This window comes from Spodoptera frugiperda, chromosome 15, assembly GCF_023101765.2.
Source record: "Spodoptera frugiperda isolate SF20-4 chromosome 15, AGI-APGP_CSIRO_Sfru_2.0, whole genome shotgun sequence".
In the NCBI taxonomy this organism is placed as follows: domain Eukaryota; kingdom Metazoa; phylum Arthropoda; class Insecta; order Lepidoptera; family Noctuidae; genus Spodoptera; species Spodoptera frugiperda.
In genome coordinates this window covers 3,975,203-3,992,235 of record NC_064226.1, presented here as the reverse complement: position 1 = coordinate 3,992,235, position 17,033 = coordinate 3,975,203, and the positions used below count along the sequence as shown (strand labels likewise).

At 36.8% G+C, this 17,033-nt stretch overlaps 1 protein-coding gene and 1 non-coding gene across 2 annotated transcripts; both read right to left on the bottom strand.

Moving 5' to 3' along the window:
* Window positions 1–1,036: 1,036 nt before the first annotated feature.
* On the bottom strand, window positions 1,037–14,900 carry LOC118272309 (PAS domain-containing serine/threonine-protein kinase). Its single transcript, XM_050699011.1, has 22 exons — window positions 14,736–14,900; window positions 14,427–14,529; window positions 14,264–14,352; window positions 13,737–13,891; window positions 12,820–12,962; window positions 12,338–12,511; window positions 11,928–12,047; window positions 11,326–11,509; window positions 10,662–10,792; window positions 9,980–10,208; window positions 8,839–9,561; window positions 8,447–8,602; window positions 7,782–7,960; window positions 7,269–7,380; window positions 6,728–6,903; window positions 6,186–6,326; window positions 5,705–5,904; window positions 5,329–5,462; window positions 4,922–5,059; window positions 4,665–4,760; window positions 4,239–4,390; window positions 1,037–3,662 (listed from the first exon to the last, which is right to left on the bottom strand). Exons 1-22 carry the CDS (start codon window positions 14,765–14,767, stop codon window positions 3,510–3,512), a joined length of 3,720 nt encoding a protein of 1,239 aa, XP_050554968.1. The 5' UTR covers window positions 14,768–14,900; the 3' UTR covers window positions 1,037–3,509.
* A 1,741-nt stretch (window positions 14,901–16,641) lies between these two features.
* Window positions 16,642–16,805, bottom strand: LOC126911543 (U1 spliceosomal RNA). The gene has a single exon (XR_007706047.1). It is a non-coding gene; the product is annotated as a U1 spliceosomal RNA (small nuclear RNA).
* Between the last annotated feature and the right edge of the window lie 228 nt (window positions 16,806–17,033).

The following is a 17,033-nucleotide window of genomic DNA, read 5'->3' as shown; positions in this document are numbered from 1 at the left end:
TATAAAATTCTTGTAAATTCTTATTAGACTTTTTTTGTCGCCAATCCTTGTTTGATTGATCGTTTACTGACATTATGTGCATGAAGGATTATCTTATCTTCTTTTGTATAAAACTACAAGTACCTACTAAAGTTCAAGTATTGGAAAGTATCTACTTAAATATCTTATCAAGGCTTTTGAGTTGGTATTTTATGTATTTATGCACTTCAATAGATTTCCAAGCATTGATCGATAATGTAACAGCGTAGTTAACTGTTCGAACTACCTTCCTCGATTAATATTTTACGCACAGTAATAAAATATTACATACATCGCCTGTTTCAAATCGCTTACAGGCATCTTAAGTTTATCTATTCAAAGAAAGATAGTCGAGGGTATTCCCAAGTAAAGTAGTACCGTGAGGCGGGTACATGTTTATCTATATGCAGGTACCCGCCTTTTGCTGATATGTTTTTTAATGATTCCATATCTAATTTACAACAATGTAGTTCAGCAACATATACAACGTGTAACAAAAAGGGGTATACATATCAAGTACACGGCTTCTAGATAACATAACAAACGATACGGTAAGGGCTTTTTAAACTCATTTTTTCATGGTACCAAGTTGTGAATTTTTCAAATCACGCCGCCGCGTGTTTCAAAATTAGGTAGAGAGGTACTAGGCGATCAGATTGACAGAATAAATGTTTAGTAATATTAGCGAGTCATCCCTGTAGTGTTGTGACACGTTTGTATGATTTAAAATCAAGAACCATGCGATATCAAGTATTTGGTACAAAAATTTTTTTAAACGTATTTTAAGCTGAAACTTCGTGTAGAGACTCTATTCAACCTGTATTCTTCAGGGCTTCTTGATGTATATGGGTATTTTGTTACACGTTGTATATTATTAATAATATCTTTTTTCTTGCCCAAATCATCCAATTTATCAAACGGTATCACATTCCTACTCATATTACTCCAGTAAATCTTTTTTGGTTGCTTATATTGTACTCATAAAAGTAATTGCATAAGTTTTAAAAAATAATAAACATTTTGGGAATTCATATCGTTTATTTACGATGAGTGGTCACAGCGTCCTACACGAGCAACGTAACCCGCCGTCCGTTGTAAGGCACTAAGTAAGAAACGGACGCACCGGACATAAATAATCACTACATTTGAAATAAACACAATATAAATCAAATACTACAAAAATATTATCTTACTATATCAATTAAATACTGGTCTACGAACTCACGTATAAAATTGTACTGGAGATATTACAGTAACAATTTTATAAGTAAACCACGAGAGATCTATAAGTTTGAACCCAACACAGATATGTTAACATTTACTTCATGATATTTACAATGTTATTCAAATAATATGAATAAATTTGGTTCTTTTAGGACATCTAATAATACTAAAAACTAGGAGTCAGCCTGTAAGAAAAATCTATAGTATTGTCTTAATACTGATTTTCGGTAAGTTTAGTCATAAGAGTTAGATGTGTCCCAATGAAGTTTTATTGCAATTCTTGTTTTATTTTTGGCAAAAATGGAATGCATTCGATAATTATGGCGTTGCAATAAGAGTTCACTGTACACTCCTGGATAATTAATAACTATTTAATATTAAGCTATCTTACTAATAACGATAAATATTAATTTACATGTACATATTATGTGCTTCAAGTACACCTACCGAGATAGACTCACACAAATGTTGTTTTTTTTTAATGTAGATGTATTCCTAGCACAAGACGTCCATACTTAGACTACAACAAATGTATAGAACAAAATATGATTTTGGCTTATTTGCACTACGTGGCTTGGTAACCGAACTAATAAGCCAATATAGTGCATTTAGTGAAATTTTAAATGTACGTACTTATTTATAATAACAAGAATAAGTATGGAAGAAAGGTATGGCTTTGAGGGAATGTGTAACAAGAGATTAAGGTGGGGCTACACTAGGCGCATCGATTTTAATGACCGCATTTTGGGACGCAAGTTCAGTTCCAAGTGTGGCGCAATCCTAATCATAAAATATTTTACAAATATCAGTGACAACAATAGGAAGACTGCCCAGTGCTATTATTTACTACTTTAAAGTGTATCTAGTCTTATTTCCAACAATCAGAATATTTTTATTTAATAATTATCAGTGAGACATACTGATTTTAATAATATTTACGACTTGTGTCAAATAATCAATTGATTGCGCACGGGAACACATTTATGAGTCCCGGTATAGCTTAAAACCAATCGAGCATGTTCGAAAAATTAACATGCCGTAAATATTATTTAAATCAGAATAATAGAAGTTGATGCAATAGAATCTGTTTACATTAAACAATTAAATCTACATTATTATTAATAAAACATGGCAATATTCGCAAATACAATATAATCACATGGTGCTTGCAATATGAACAAGTGATGCAATTCCTAACGTTCAATATTTAATGTAATTGAGATCATTTCAATAGCAATAATTATCTTTTTTATTAATTTACGTACTAAAAATTCTTCAGGCTTTTTCATAGAGAGTTTAATTTGAGACTACGGAGATAAAACTACGACTATATGTATATAGAATTTGGTCTCATTTTCGCTTGAATTTAATGAACTACTCAGCTTGGAATAATGAAGGTATTTTTAAGAATAATACTGCTTAATAGTACAGCTTTTAGTGAGTCAAATCGCGAACAAGATGGTTTCCCGACTTTACATATATAGACCAAAGTATTTCATGTCATTTACACATAAATTCTGATACAATACTATCCAGGTTCATATACCTAGTTAATTTCACACAAAAAGGAACACAATACATTATTAAGACGAAAATTAATTTCGAGACATTTTAAATATTGACATCAACACATAAACGACGACAATTAATATTAATTAATACATAATAATTAATTATAATACATACAATAAGAATTATATTATAATATGTCTCATACGATTTCAGTTTTCTCTCCATCTTAAACACAAGAAAACGCTATAACGCCCGAATACTGAAATGCTACTCAATTTTAAGTTGTACTTAAATATCGTGCTATCTCTGTCATTTTATAAAGAATTGGTAGCGACAGAACTAGTCTTGAAAGCGTCTTAAAATTGAGTAGCGTTTGAGTATTTGGACATAAGTCTCAAATACAAGGTGTTGCAAAAATTACGAAGAACAATTTGATTTCTTTTTATAATTTGGTCATTACAAATTCATAACTTTTTATAGTCAAGAGTTCCGATTCTTAGAAAGAATCTTAATGCACACGTTAATAACATTTGAAAATCAACTTTAATCGCTAAGAAATAACGACGATGTCACATTAACGTGTGATTTACTTGATAACTGTTAGGATTCCTTCCTTTTACATCAATTTACCCTCAATACGGTAAGGTTACAGTCTAACAATATCTGACGAATACAGACGGTCAACGCATGTATCTTCAAACAATTCAAAGTAGGCGGAGCTTATATACCCAGTAGTGTTGGAGTGAGAGGTCCGATTAAGAGAAGCTGTCCTGCTCGCACTCGTCCCAGCTGTCACACTCGTATTGGTCGCAGTCATAGTCTATGTCGCAGGCCGCGTGGCCAGTGGCGTCCGAGCTGATGTCAGTTAGCGCTGCTTCGGACACCGGCTTTGATGATATATCCAGGATCTGTGAGAAGAATAGCAACTTTTATAAGAATATTATTTTAAAACTATATTGGTATTTTTAGAAATAGTAATCAGAATTTTAGTCATACACTTTTTTAAAGTCATTTTATTGTGCTTAATTATAAGTACCTGGTTGTACTGTATGTTACATATTAGGTTTTATACTCATTAGGTCTCAGTTTAGCGTGAGGTCCTGTTTATCCAATAGAGTACTAGCTAGTGTCGAGCCAATTGTTTTATAGCTACAGTATATACCGTACATTTTTATCAGCTAAACTAAACTAAAGTTAAAAAGCAATGAAAATACAATTGTTAGAACGCGTTTTATTCCAAACTAAGAAGAAGTAACAATTGTATACACATTGTTTTGTAATAAATCTGAAGGAATGAATGAATATTTTTTAGAGCATAGTAAACAACTTATTAGGATAGGATAACTCAACAAAGCCATATTTTAGTTCATTGAAAGAACCATTCATCAATGTTTATTGATGAGTGTGAGACATGAAAATATCCAATTTTAATACTAATTGTATAAAATTACTATATTAGTTAATTTCTATGTGAGTTTACATACATCAGCAGACGACCGCAGACTATAGTTGTCGGACTGCGCGTCTCTGTCGGCCGTGGACAGCGCGTGCAAAGCCAACGAGTTGCGCTTGGGCTCGTCGCGCGACAAGTTCTTGCCGTCTGATCGAATTGCCACTTCTGAAGGATTTGAGCGCTCTGGAATACAAAGAAAATAGTATGTTTACAATTAACACATTGAACGCCGTAGTGGTCACCGGTGACCAACGTTAGCGGAGGATTTGCTTTCAATAGTTTTCTATTGGCAGTCAAAGACTTAAAAGTCAATAAAAGGTAAGATATTTATTGATAGATTTTACAAACAACATTTTTGAAAGGCTAATTTTCGATTTCAGATCTTGACAAGTGTAGTTATGGATAGTTTATTATAATTTTGTATGAAAGTACCATGTATGTATATATTAGGACTAACCTTTAACCATTGGGTCAGCTAATGACACTGGAGATCCACTACGAGGTGATCCGAGGCTGCCACTGTAGTACATCTCAGGATTCGCCTCGTGTCGATCTGGAAACAAAATTCGATATTCCTATTCAAAAAGACGTCAAATTGCATCAAAAAGGCGACTAAGTGACTGAGTACTCAGTTTCGGTTCTCATATAAGACAAGTGTGCAATATACAATTGTTCTGCCTTGTGACAACAAAACAATCTGTAGTTCCCACTCACCACAGTCCACAATTTCATGGAACACGTAGTTGGCGATGACGACAGGCTGCCGGATCCAGGGGTGTGCCATCAGCTGAGATATAGTGCACCGACTGGCCGGCTCCTTGCACAGCATCCAACGGAGGAGCTGCTCCAAATCTACGAATATACAATGTTATGAATATGAGCCCCTAGCGTGACTTGAAAGAGGTTGAGTTACTTCGTCAAACAGTTACGTAAGTAAAACATGACAAAATGTTAAAACTTGTCGTAGATAATCCGGATTGGGTACAATACGTAACCTATTTATTATATTTCAAAAACTTTTGCAGAGTCTAGAAAAACGTCTAGTGCAGAACAAGTATGTACTACATTATAATAATTTGGGAGCCTTCTACATTGGAGAATAGATATAAAGTGCATCTTACCTTCAGAAACCACCTGCGGGAAAGCTAGCGGTCCCTGTATTGTGTCTTCGATGTCCGAAAACGGGTTAACAAAGAATGTGAGGACATACAGAGTTATCCCCATTGACCACATCTCTAATTCAGGGCCCGCATATCTGTGGAAAAAAGTTTGTGTCAAACAATATTGGACCTAAAATTGTACCCTGAGGAACTCCTATCATAATCTCAGTATATTTATATAAATTGTTAAAATCAAACATGACTAAGTTAACGTATTTTAAGTAGTCCTAAATACAATTTTATCTACATTATTAAAAACGAATTTTCTATACATATCAACCGTTATTTGATGGGGTAATGTTATCAAACGCCTTCAACAAGTCATAAAAGCACTTACTTGTTCCCAGCTAAAACTTCAGGGCTGCAATATTCTGTAGTACCGTAGAAGGTGGAGAACAGCGTGTCTTTGCTCATGAACGTCGCTGAACCGAAATCTATCAGCTTGACGTGGAATTTGTTGTCGATGATGACATTCTCGTCTTTGATGTCACGGTGTAGGATACTTAGGGAGTGCAGGTACTCGACTGCTTGTCCTATCTGTAAATATAATAGTTTCATTCATTTAAGTTCAGACACATTGGCATTTTGATCTCTAATCACAAAGCTACTTCTTAAAAATATAATTATGTTTGCAAAGCTTCTGCTAGTGGCTTACCCTCATTCCCGTGGGATAAAAAGCATCTATCACCCAACTCGTACCCTATCTGTATACTAAATTTAAATAAAATTTGTTCAGTAGTTTCTGCATGATAGATTGACGGACAAACATCTAAACAAACAAACTTTCACATTTATAATATAAGCGTGATAATATTTACCTGTCTAAATATGTAACTAAGCAGCGGCTCGTCGAGTCGCGGTCTTCGTTCAATGAATTCAAACAGATCCATGCCTGCACCATGCTTTTCCATCACCATTTGAAAGTATTTTTCGTTTTCGAACACGTCAATTACGCTCACCTGTTGAAAAGAAGATATGTTTGAAAAAATAGATAATATATAATATCAATGAGAGATATAATAGGAACCGGACTTGTACTAAAACTGTCACCTGCAAAAAAAAGAACGACGAAGCAAAGATCCCAAATATTTCGGTAACTTGGGATTAATCGCCGCATAATGAATTGGGATTAATTTTCTGAATTAAAGATTTGTTTTAAAAAACGAAACAACCGTTCTGCACTCGAACGGACCAACCAATCAGAGCACCGAATACGGTCTCGTTTTGTTTTCGTTCAACGTAAAGCAAACCCGTACCAAGATCAAAGACGAAGAACAACCGTAAAGACAAGAGCCACCATTATTGGTCTTATTACTCTAGAAGTCACTACTGTTAAAATTTGAACTGTCCACATACTCACAATATTAGGATGTTTGAGCGTGAGCAATAGACTGAGTTCCAGCGGTACGCGACGGCCATCGGGCGCGTCGACCCAGAACTGTGCGCCCACCTTCTCTTTGAGAATAAACTTGGCAACTGTCAGCAGACGGTCCGAACGACGGTACGCCATCTTTACACAGCCGTATGCTCCTTTACCTGGAAAAAGAGTTATTGGATTTGTAGTTTCATAATATTGTTGTTAGTTCAATGTTGGAAATTAAAACCTTCTTCAAAATGAAAAATAATGTTCTAAGGACTTGTTTCACAATGTCTGGATAGCCGCTATGTATCAGATAAATTTGAATTAAGAACGTAATTTGTATGCACTATCTGTCACATAAGTTTATCCGGCACTTATATGGGTGGTGAAATAGGCGCTAAGTGAGGAGAATTTCTAATTTTCCACGTCATATATTGACAATATAGAAGATTGAAAATGGCTTTGAAGATGGAAACTGTTTATGTAAAGTTAGTATTTCTGTTTCAAGTTTAAAAACATTAAATTTATAAGAACTGCTTACCAATCTGCTTGAGTGTGACATAATGTTTGTTGTATTCGCCGGAAACTTGCTCGTCGCCGCACTGGCTCACTAGGGACATTGACTGAGGCCTGCTGCTAACTGATTTGTTACCCTGTCACATAACATTTGATTATTATTTAGTAATTTCCTTTCAAAACTAATGGTTGTGTACAGAAGAGATGTAGAATGGAGAATAACTACTTCTTTGATGTCATACCTCATAATGGTTTTGCTTACCACCTTTAGAACGATAGTCTTTTTGTGGAGTAATGAGTGTAATCCTCCTCCCCTCTCTTTTACTTGCAAGCTGAATTTTAGAGTCTTTCATAGTAATGGTTGTGTGACAGAAGTGATGTACATTGTAAAATAGCGGCATTACGTGTCGTATCCTCATAATGGTATTGCTTACCACCTCTAGAACTAGTCTTTTTGTGGAGTAATGAGTGTAATCGTCTTTTACGTTTTACCACAGTAAGGCTAATGATAAGGTACAGAAAAGTATTCCATACTAACGAGTATCAAGGAGTTGTCGGCAGTAGAGGCGACGCTGGACGCGAGCGTGGTGTGGCTGCGTGTATCTTCCAGCTGCACCCCCAGCCACACGCAGCGCAGGCGGGGCCCGCCCCCCGCACCCCCTGCACCCCCCGCACTGGCCCCGCCCATCTGCATGCTGGACACCGTGTACAGCACGTCTGCACAACAAACGTACTCACAACTTACAGAAGCCATACTAATACTGTATACTGAACCTTATTGCAGACCGTCAAAAGATTAAATGAATATCGTATAGAACGGGAATCGGTTATATCTTATGATTAATTGATAAGTAAATGTTAATCAACAGTTCTTGGTAGGTGAGGCAAATCGGTTTTAAACTGTCGGCTTAAGTTATTTTATACCATGTATGTTTATCATCAACTACTTTTAGCTAAACCGTTGATAAATTACAATACAGTACTGGCAAAATAACCAGAGATAACAGAATAACAAGATTAGCCAACAGTGTAAAAATAAGAATTACAGATTATGTTGCGAAGCGCAGAATTGAAGAATAAACATTCCAATCCTTTCTTCTAATTTTATTTATCCAAATTTCTATAACCGAGCATCCAGTAAGGATCTTACAACAATTAAAAGCTATCTTCTCATAATTTGTGTTTACACAAAAAATAACTTACTGAGTTGCGTCCCATCCTTATGCAGCACGACCCCCCTGTAGGTCCCGTCCCCACCGCGGTCGCAGTCGGGCTTGGTGCGCACGTGTTGGGGGGTCGACGTCATCACTACTGTACGCACCATGCGCTTCGCTACGCAAGGAGTCTCGGGTGCGTCTTCTGTGGAAGGAAAAGAAAAGTTGATTAAGTACATAGTCAAAGTCAAATCATTTATTCTAATTAAAACCATAAATAGGTACATTCAAATAAAGAAATAAATAATCCCAATATTTGAGACTATTTTTATTTTGATTTTATCTCATTCTATTGATAAAGGTTATTGGATTAACAGATGGCTGATTAAAGTAAAATAAACTATCACAGAAAAGTCTTGAACAGTATTTCAACTAACTCACCCGAATACAATTTCCTCGGAGCAGATTCAGTCTGTGTCTCCAAATCGTTATCGTTGCTCAAGCTATCAACGCTCTCGTTACCATTATGCTTCGGCAAGTCTTCAATCTCACAACCAGGGGGCGGCATCTCATTTATAGGAGTGAGGAAGTCCGCACTAGTCTCATTGGAGTCACAGAAGTCTAAAGAAAGACTTGTTTTGTCATCTTTTCCAGGTAAATTCGCTTTTAAAGATCTATATTTGCTAGAATCGAATGATAATCTCAAAGAAGGATCGTTGAGTCTCACTCTAGGAGTATTTCCAGTCGGTGTCACCTCTTGCGAATGCTGCGAAGTGTAGTATATCGAGTCAGACTTCTCCGATGGCTTAGCCACTGGCCTGGCAGGGTTGCTCTGCTCAGATCTCAATATATTCTCCGAGCGCGACTTGGATATGCTGCTGTGACAATAATTCTCGTCATCTATAGATATTCCTGACATCCCTGAAGTGACGTCAGGCAGGGCGGATATGTCGTTTCGTTGTTCTGTAGTACTAATGCTTGAGACCATGTCTTGGGTGGGGGTGGGGGTGTGGGTGACCATGCTACAGGATTTGTCGAGACACAGTGCACTGGACGATTTCTCCCGAGTAGTGGACAGTATGGAGGGATGGACGTTCAAGGACATGCAAGCTGATTTCTGACTGCCGTTGAATGCGCCGCATGAATCCTCGTCTGTGTCTGATGCTAGAACAATTGAAATTGTGGTGTGTTAAAACTTGCTTACCATTTCATGTGCGTTTTATGATAAAATGTAAATGCAATGAGTGCCAAAATGTCTTGTTAGAAATATATGGGAAAATGTCGAGAGTTTTTATAGATTGCTGAAATTGCATTTAAATTCACTTCTTTTCTGCTGGTATAAAATACACAATAGAAAAATACTTTATGTCTCTCGTAGATCTACGATCCGGTAAACCAAGAGTTAATAACATAAGGTTTCAATTATTGATTTTGTTTGCAATCACACTTTAGTCCTGGCTATTACACAAATAGCTCAATTTAATGCGTGATGGAGGACTTATATGAAAGATACTCTCAGCCCTACTTATAAGATGAAGGATAGTCAAGTAATCCTGTAGTAGAAACAACATTGTGTACATACCTGAGCCATTATCCTCATTATTAACAGGAGACAGAGTCATATTTCTGTTCCTTTCTGGCATCTTAACAATATCAGCTTCTTGGCAGAAGTTTTGTATGACATCCTCGATGTGGTGTCCTATAACTTCGGAGTGAGGCTTCCCGAACGTTAGCATAGCGAAGTGATGGTTGCAAGCAGTTATTATACCGCTTTCGTCGACTACTAGAAGACCACTGACGTTGTATGTGACCTGGGTATGAGATGGTAATGTTAAGAATGGAAGGTTAGTAAGGTTCACTTCGTTGATGGATCGTTGATAGCTGAGAGAAAAGTTCGCTTTGTTGATGGATCGTTCACGTTTTCACAGCTGACAGATAACTTGGAGGGCATGGTGTTCAATGTGTTAAACAAGATGACGAAGACGAATCTTTTTATAGTCCAAGTATAAGTTTTAGCAATTTTAAATAGTACAAAATATCAAAACACTACTTTTTTAACCTACAGAAACGGTTCATCGCAAAAGTACAGTCTTAAAATTCCGTAATTTTTCAAAACTCGGCAATAAATTATCATATGAAAAAATATTGCGCTTACGCATCAATATCCACTAGAAGTATAAGTTCCCTAAATAGAAAGAAATTTTATTGTATGATTTTGGTTGTCCACTTCACGTGGAAAGCCCCAAATAGGAATGAAAACTTACCCGAACATTAACTTCAAACACAGGTCGATGAGTTTTGCCGCCGCACACAGTTGGCCACAGCGAGTTGTCCGTGACGTCTGGCTTCGATATCCACAGGCAGAGCGGGAAACATCCACCATCCAGTGTTCGTCCTACAAGAGAATACATTTAATAAGACTTGATAAAGTTTTAGTTGCCTGTGATTCATCCTCTATCACATGGGACTTATAACACAAATAGTGGAAATTGGATGTACATTGCATAGCGGCATTACATGCCGTAATGTATTCGGGAATAAAAAAAACGTTGCTTTTTTTTTTAACAAGGAAATAGTTAATAGGTGCGTAATAAGTAGGTATATCACATGCATCATTTATGACAGGCCCTGGTCGGACTAGAGCGGAACCGCGGCCGTATTTTATCCGCGTAATTTTTTGAATATACGATCCCGCGCTTGATTTTAATACAAAAATAAATTATGCGGTTAGAAACCGCCGCGGCTCCACACCTGTGGACCCGGAGACGTGAACGTAATACTATCTTTATTCTGTCAAAAATTTCAGAATAAGTTGTTTTTCAAAACCTAAATCGTTTTTTCGGTCATTACTTAATTTAGCAACATCCTAATCGGATAATTATAATAATGGATAGGCACTGAATGAATACTAGACAGAATATGAAATACCTGTCAATTTCTGCTTCGCCATATTCTTAGGCATAGGCGCGTCATAAGATGGTAGCCTCGCGTTAGGAATGAGGGAGGCGAGAGGCACTCCGACTAGTTTGTCCCGCGACTCCGCCCCGAACAACGCGGCCGCTGAATCTCCTTCACACGCCAGGATTATACCCGTGTCTGCTTCTACTGTTAACTGTGAACGAGAAAGAAAATTGATAGATATTAAATTAAGGTTTGGCATCGTTTTTTAAGAAGTTTCTCGTGTCGTGATTATGTTGAGAACAATTATTTGTGCATAACATTTATTTTTATTTTATTTATTTATTTAATCTTATTCACACAAAAATAACAGTGACTGGTGGACGTAATGCCTTAAGGTATTTTCTGACAGTCGACCATAGTATTGTTAAGTGCAAAAAAATGTACCGGTTAGTGCGAAGATTACATGAAGAATTGTTCTGTGTGAGACTCGAACCCGCGATATTTTATGCAAGAGTCGGTCGCACAGCGCCTAAATACATATGTGGGAAGGTATGTGTGTTTGCATTAGCACTGCCGCTTGCGTGCAAGACGATTAAATGGGAATGAAATGAAATTGTATTATGACTTACCACAACATTCTTACAGTTGACAGGCTCGGCGACGACTAAGCACGGCCCGTCGTTGTCCAACTGCCTTATCCACAGCGACACTTGCACTGAACCACCATCTTTTGATATTAGTTCTACTACCTGAAACGAAACACAATAATATTATTCAACGTGTTTGAAATTGCGTCTGGACTCATAAAACATACCTGGTAAAAAGTGGGTGTTACATTGTATATCTCTGTCTGTATACCTCACCCCTTACCCCTCCCCCTTTACCCACCCTCACCCCGTAATTATGTTAGCAACAACTTGGCAAACTTGAAATATCAAGCAAATATTTGCAAGTAAAATTTTGGCAAAACAACTATTTTGGAGAATTTAACATTCATTTACTATACATGTTTTTGTTATAAGAGAATTACAATAAATACCTTTCCACTAAGCAAAACAACGGTTCCATCTTCAGAAGCGTCACAGTCCTCTGGCTCATGTAAGCTGAAAGCCTTGCAGTTCCTGTTTCTCAGCAGGTCGGAGAAGCGAAGTCCACATAGATCTCCTGATGAATAGCCCAGCAAGGAACAGGCTTTGTTGTTTACTATGAGAATCTGAAAATGAATAAAGAATTGATGACAATTATATCTTATTTGTTTACGTTTCAAAAGCAGGAGTAGTTACGAGACATTTTTAGTCAGTAAGAGTCTGACTCTGACACACCTCGCCCAAGGCGAGAGAAGTCATTGCACGATTTTCCCTCCTTAACAAGAAATACATGTTGCACTACAACAAACAACAAGTCGTGCGTTGTCTCACTCAAGCATGTAACTTGTTTATGGGCTGTATATTAAATGCTACTGGAGCTTACTCACTTGATACAAGGTTTGAATGCCACAACTGTAGATCGGATAGTTCTTACCTTCAAAGTATTAGGTTCAATGGTGAAGACAGCCTTGCTAGGGTTGATGGTTTGTTGGAGCCGCTCAGTCTGGGACGGTGCCGGGGATCCTGCTACATCAGGGGCTAGAGATGTGTTGAATCTAAGCCCATTTGGTCCATCCACTGTAAACAACCAATTAATTAATACACAACATATTTGAAAAGTTTATAGAGTATTGTTACATAGGATTTTTTGTGATATTTTTTTACTAAAAACCACTCCGTTCCTTCTCCAGCTATGAGCCCCCGGATTGTTATATAACGTGTAACAAAAAGGGGGTATATATACTAATTGCACGGTTTCTAGATAACATAACAAACTATACGGGAAGGGTTTTTTTAACTCATGTTTTCATGGTACCAAGTCAAAATTAGGTAGACAGGTACTAGGCGATCAGATTGACAGAAGAAATGTTTCGTAATATTAGCGAGTGATCCCTGTAGTGTTTTGACACGTTTGTATGATTTGAAATCAAGAACTATGCGATACCAAGTATTTGGTACTAATTTTTTTTTTAACGTATTTTAAGCTGAAACTTTGTGTAGAGATTCTATTCAACCTGTATTCATCAGGGCTTCTTGATGTATATGGGTATTTTGTTACACGTTAGTCCACAGCTCCAGGGTTTTGTGTAGACTAATGCTGGTACAGCTGCTGCTGTACTACAGCACAAATTATTGGGACCTCGATACTGTTAGATTTGTTTTCTATTTAGTTCTGATAAAACAGTCTGTGCTACTCTTATTACTAAGATCCAAAGATCCAATTGGACAACTATTAGAATCACCAAGCACTTACAAGGCACATAAAAACATTAAATAAGTAGTATGTTAAATATATTAATACAATCACAAAATGAACAGTATTATTCTACAAATAGAAAGCATTGAACATACCTCGCACAAGATCAACAGTTTGCTTCACTTTGGTGGGTGTTTCTAGCTCCATGGTCATAGGCCGCACCTTACGGCTCAGGCGCGGGAAGCTCTGGTTACCTTCAAAGGAACAGTTGCTGAACACATTCCGGTAACGGTCTTGGGCTTTTGCAGTTCTAAAACAAATATATTACATTAAACATTTGGTATGGCATTAGCAAATAATTTATAGGAATTTATGGTTTCTATCAAATCTCACAACTATAAAATAAGGCTTCTTAAGGTGTTTTTAGGGGAGTTTAGACATATACAACCATGTAAAACACTTTCTTTGTCAACAATTCTATAGTATCCGCCTCTAGGGATACACTGACCTTTGTTTTCATTTCACCATAACAACTGAAAACATTTGACTGGGCAATAAACTGTATTTTACACCTCAATACAAAATTAGGGAAAGAGATTATGGCTTATAAAACACAGAAAAGGTCAATGAAAATGTCAAAGGTAATATCATCATATAAATATCAATATCAACATTTACTCACCTGCATTTAAAATCAACTTCAATGTATTTCTCAGGGGTAATAAAATTTGGACTCTCATCCCTAGCTTCAGTGAATGTAAGCTTCGGTTTCTGCAAAATACATCGAGAACATTCGTCAATCAATCGAACAACTTATTGAATTTGGCTATAAATAAATTACTTACAGGTCGCGGTGTTATATTTAGATGCTCGGGCGAGTAAACATCTACAAATCTCCCGAGTCTAGGCTTTACGGGTGTCAAGCTGGACGAATCCGCGGCACTATTCCTTAAACACACAATTCCTGTTATAAAAACACCTGAAACACCGACTGAAAGCTCGCTTGTTTAACTAAATACTAAGAAAATGCTAAAGGTCCGCTTTATGATTTATTTACATCGTTCTAACTTATTTTTGGATGGAAAATCAATACAATAGAGCGCGCAAGTTCAAAATACGAAACGAGGAGTAAAAAGTTTGTATAACATTCTCACCTTTTATAATTTAACAAACCAGCAGATTCCATTCTCACAAATTACAAATTAAAACGAATATTTTATGATATTGAGTCGGATTTATAGAAAACAACTTCAAATATTCAAAATGCACCGTTGCTGAGTTTTCAAACAAAAGAAACAAATTGAACAGCTGTATCGGGTTGGTTGTCAAAATAGAAGTTCTTTAAATTTCTATTTTTACTTTTCATTTATTTGGTAACGTATAATTATCTATAATTGAATGTAAAGTATTTTTTAAATATAAAAAGAATTTTAGATAGTAAAATATTAATTTAAATATTAAAATACACTAACACTTTTATCGCCATCTATTGACAATATGGTAACACTTTTGTTATCTCCCTGTCTCCAAATAGTTCGTATGACATTGGTTTAGGTGGCGCTGCATAGCGATTTGTATTTTTTGTCGAAAATCATGATTAAATAATATATTTTAAGAATATTTGAATGAAAAAATATGTACAGAATGTAAAAAGTGCTGTTATTAATTCATATTTTTTGTTTAGTTTTGAATGATCCATAGCATACATTGTTGCGTACAATAATTTCAACCACTCTTTCGACTGGGAGCGTGGCGTCTCCTGTAATCCGGCTACTCGGAGGTCGGAACCGGAGGATGGTTTGAGGTCGGGGGTTCTGGTGCTGAGTGGCCCATGTTGACTGGACGTCCACACTAAGCCTGGTATTGATATGGATCCCCCGGAGGAGTCTGGGGGATGCAGGTCTACTAAGGAGGGGCGCACCGGGCCAGGGGGGAAACCCAGCAGCCAAAAGTCCCCGTATCGGGCAGTAGTGGGATAGCGGCCGGGAGTGGGTGCTCAGTATCAGCCCGACCAATAAAATCAGACCCGTTTCTTTTGCTGTTTTTGTACAAGAAAATTATTTATTTTGCTTGTTGCATTAATTGTATTTTTAGCTATTCTTTGCACTTTTTTTGCTATAAATAGTGTACCTATTTGCTATAAATACACTAGTAAGGTCGTATAGCTACTTTTTACTCGACCTATTTGTTGCATTAGATGTACCTGTGACGTCAGTATTTATTTGTCCTTACAATTTTATTTTGCGCGACACTCAATCAGCCGAAACACTTGCTTTGCGTCAAGTTGCATGCCAAGACTCGGGGAATTACGTACCCTAGTGCAATGCTCCCGCAAGGTATCATGAAGGCTGATATTAAAATAAAATGTGTCTTTTTTATATTCTAGACCTTTCCTGGAACTTATTACGGACAACCACGGCTATGTTCCGGTTACTGAGTGCACTTTCAAATCCCAAGGTCCTTCAACAACTCTTATCGTGGAACATTCAAGTTCCACAGTCAAATCCGGATTATAACTCTTATTTTGTAGGTCGTAGGGGTGATTTTCTTTGTATGTTAATCATTATGGTCCTATAAATTGTAGATTAATTGTTATAGATTCAGCAGGGCGTTGTTTTACGGATGTCGGTTGTTTTAGTGCGTAATTGTGTATAATGAGAGAATGGCAGGTTTGTGTGCACGATCAAAGGCAATGTAAAATGTATGGCAGGTACATTATTCGCAGTAACAATTTAATGTTTTGTTAAGTTACATGTTTGCTTCGAAAAATAAGTTTGATATCGGTTTCCTTAACGAATTTGTTCAAAATATAATAATATATCGAAATAGTACTAAATTATAATACGATTCAAAATTAAAATAAAATAACACGTAATTAAAATTTATTTGACTTGTATAGAAGTGGGTAAAATAAAATACCATGTTAATCAGTGTGGTATTTTTATATTTTCTTCTACGACAGTCTAAATAAAGCTATTAATATCATTATTTAAGTGATAAGTAACCGATACATAACACACACCTCTTTACATTATATTATAATTATTTTTCAGGATTTCTGAGGGGACAGCGCGTACGCAGTCCCCCACTACCAAAAATTACGCGTCCGAGTTATCCACATTAGGGATAATCGCAGGGGTCAACCCAATCGCAGTGCAATGAGAGGACCTCGCCCTGGGGGAACCGCCTTCTTGATCACGGTATCCCCTACGCCAGGTAAGTATGATTTCTGTCGAGCGCGCCGCGAGGGTCGTTCAACGCCGGAGAATCTTAACACCGCGATTCAGAATATGACGTCATTGCACAGTGACATCTAGTGGACCGCTTGGGAAGTAATACCGCGACTGCGCGGTGACGTAGACCCCAGATGTTTCATTACATAGCCGACAGAGAGTAGCTTTTGATAGCGAACACTCATTTCAATGGTAAACACAAATCGATGTTGAAATTGG

Excerpts from the sequence above, each read along its gene's own strand:
- LOC118272309 (XM_050699011.1), bottom strand. The coding sequence starts at position 14,767 with ATGGAATCTGCTGGTTTGTTAAATTATAAAAG. Across the intron at positions 10,209-10,661 it reads TGTTTGAAGTTAATGTTCGG|GTCACATACAACGTCAGTGG; the intron begins GTAAGTTTTCAT and ends TCTCATACCCAG. Across the intron at positions 6,904-7,268 it reads TGTCACACTCAAGCAGATTG|GTAAAGGAGCATACGGCTGT; the intron begins GTAAGCAGTTCT and ends CTCTTTTTCCAG.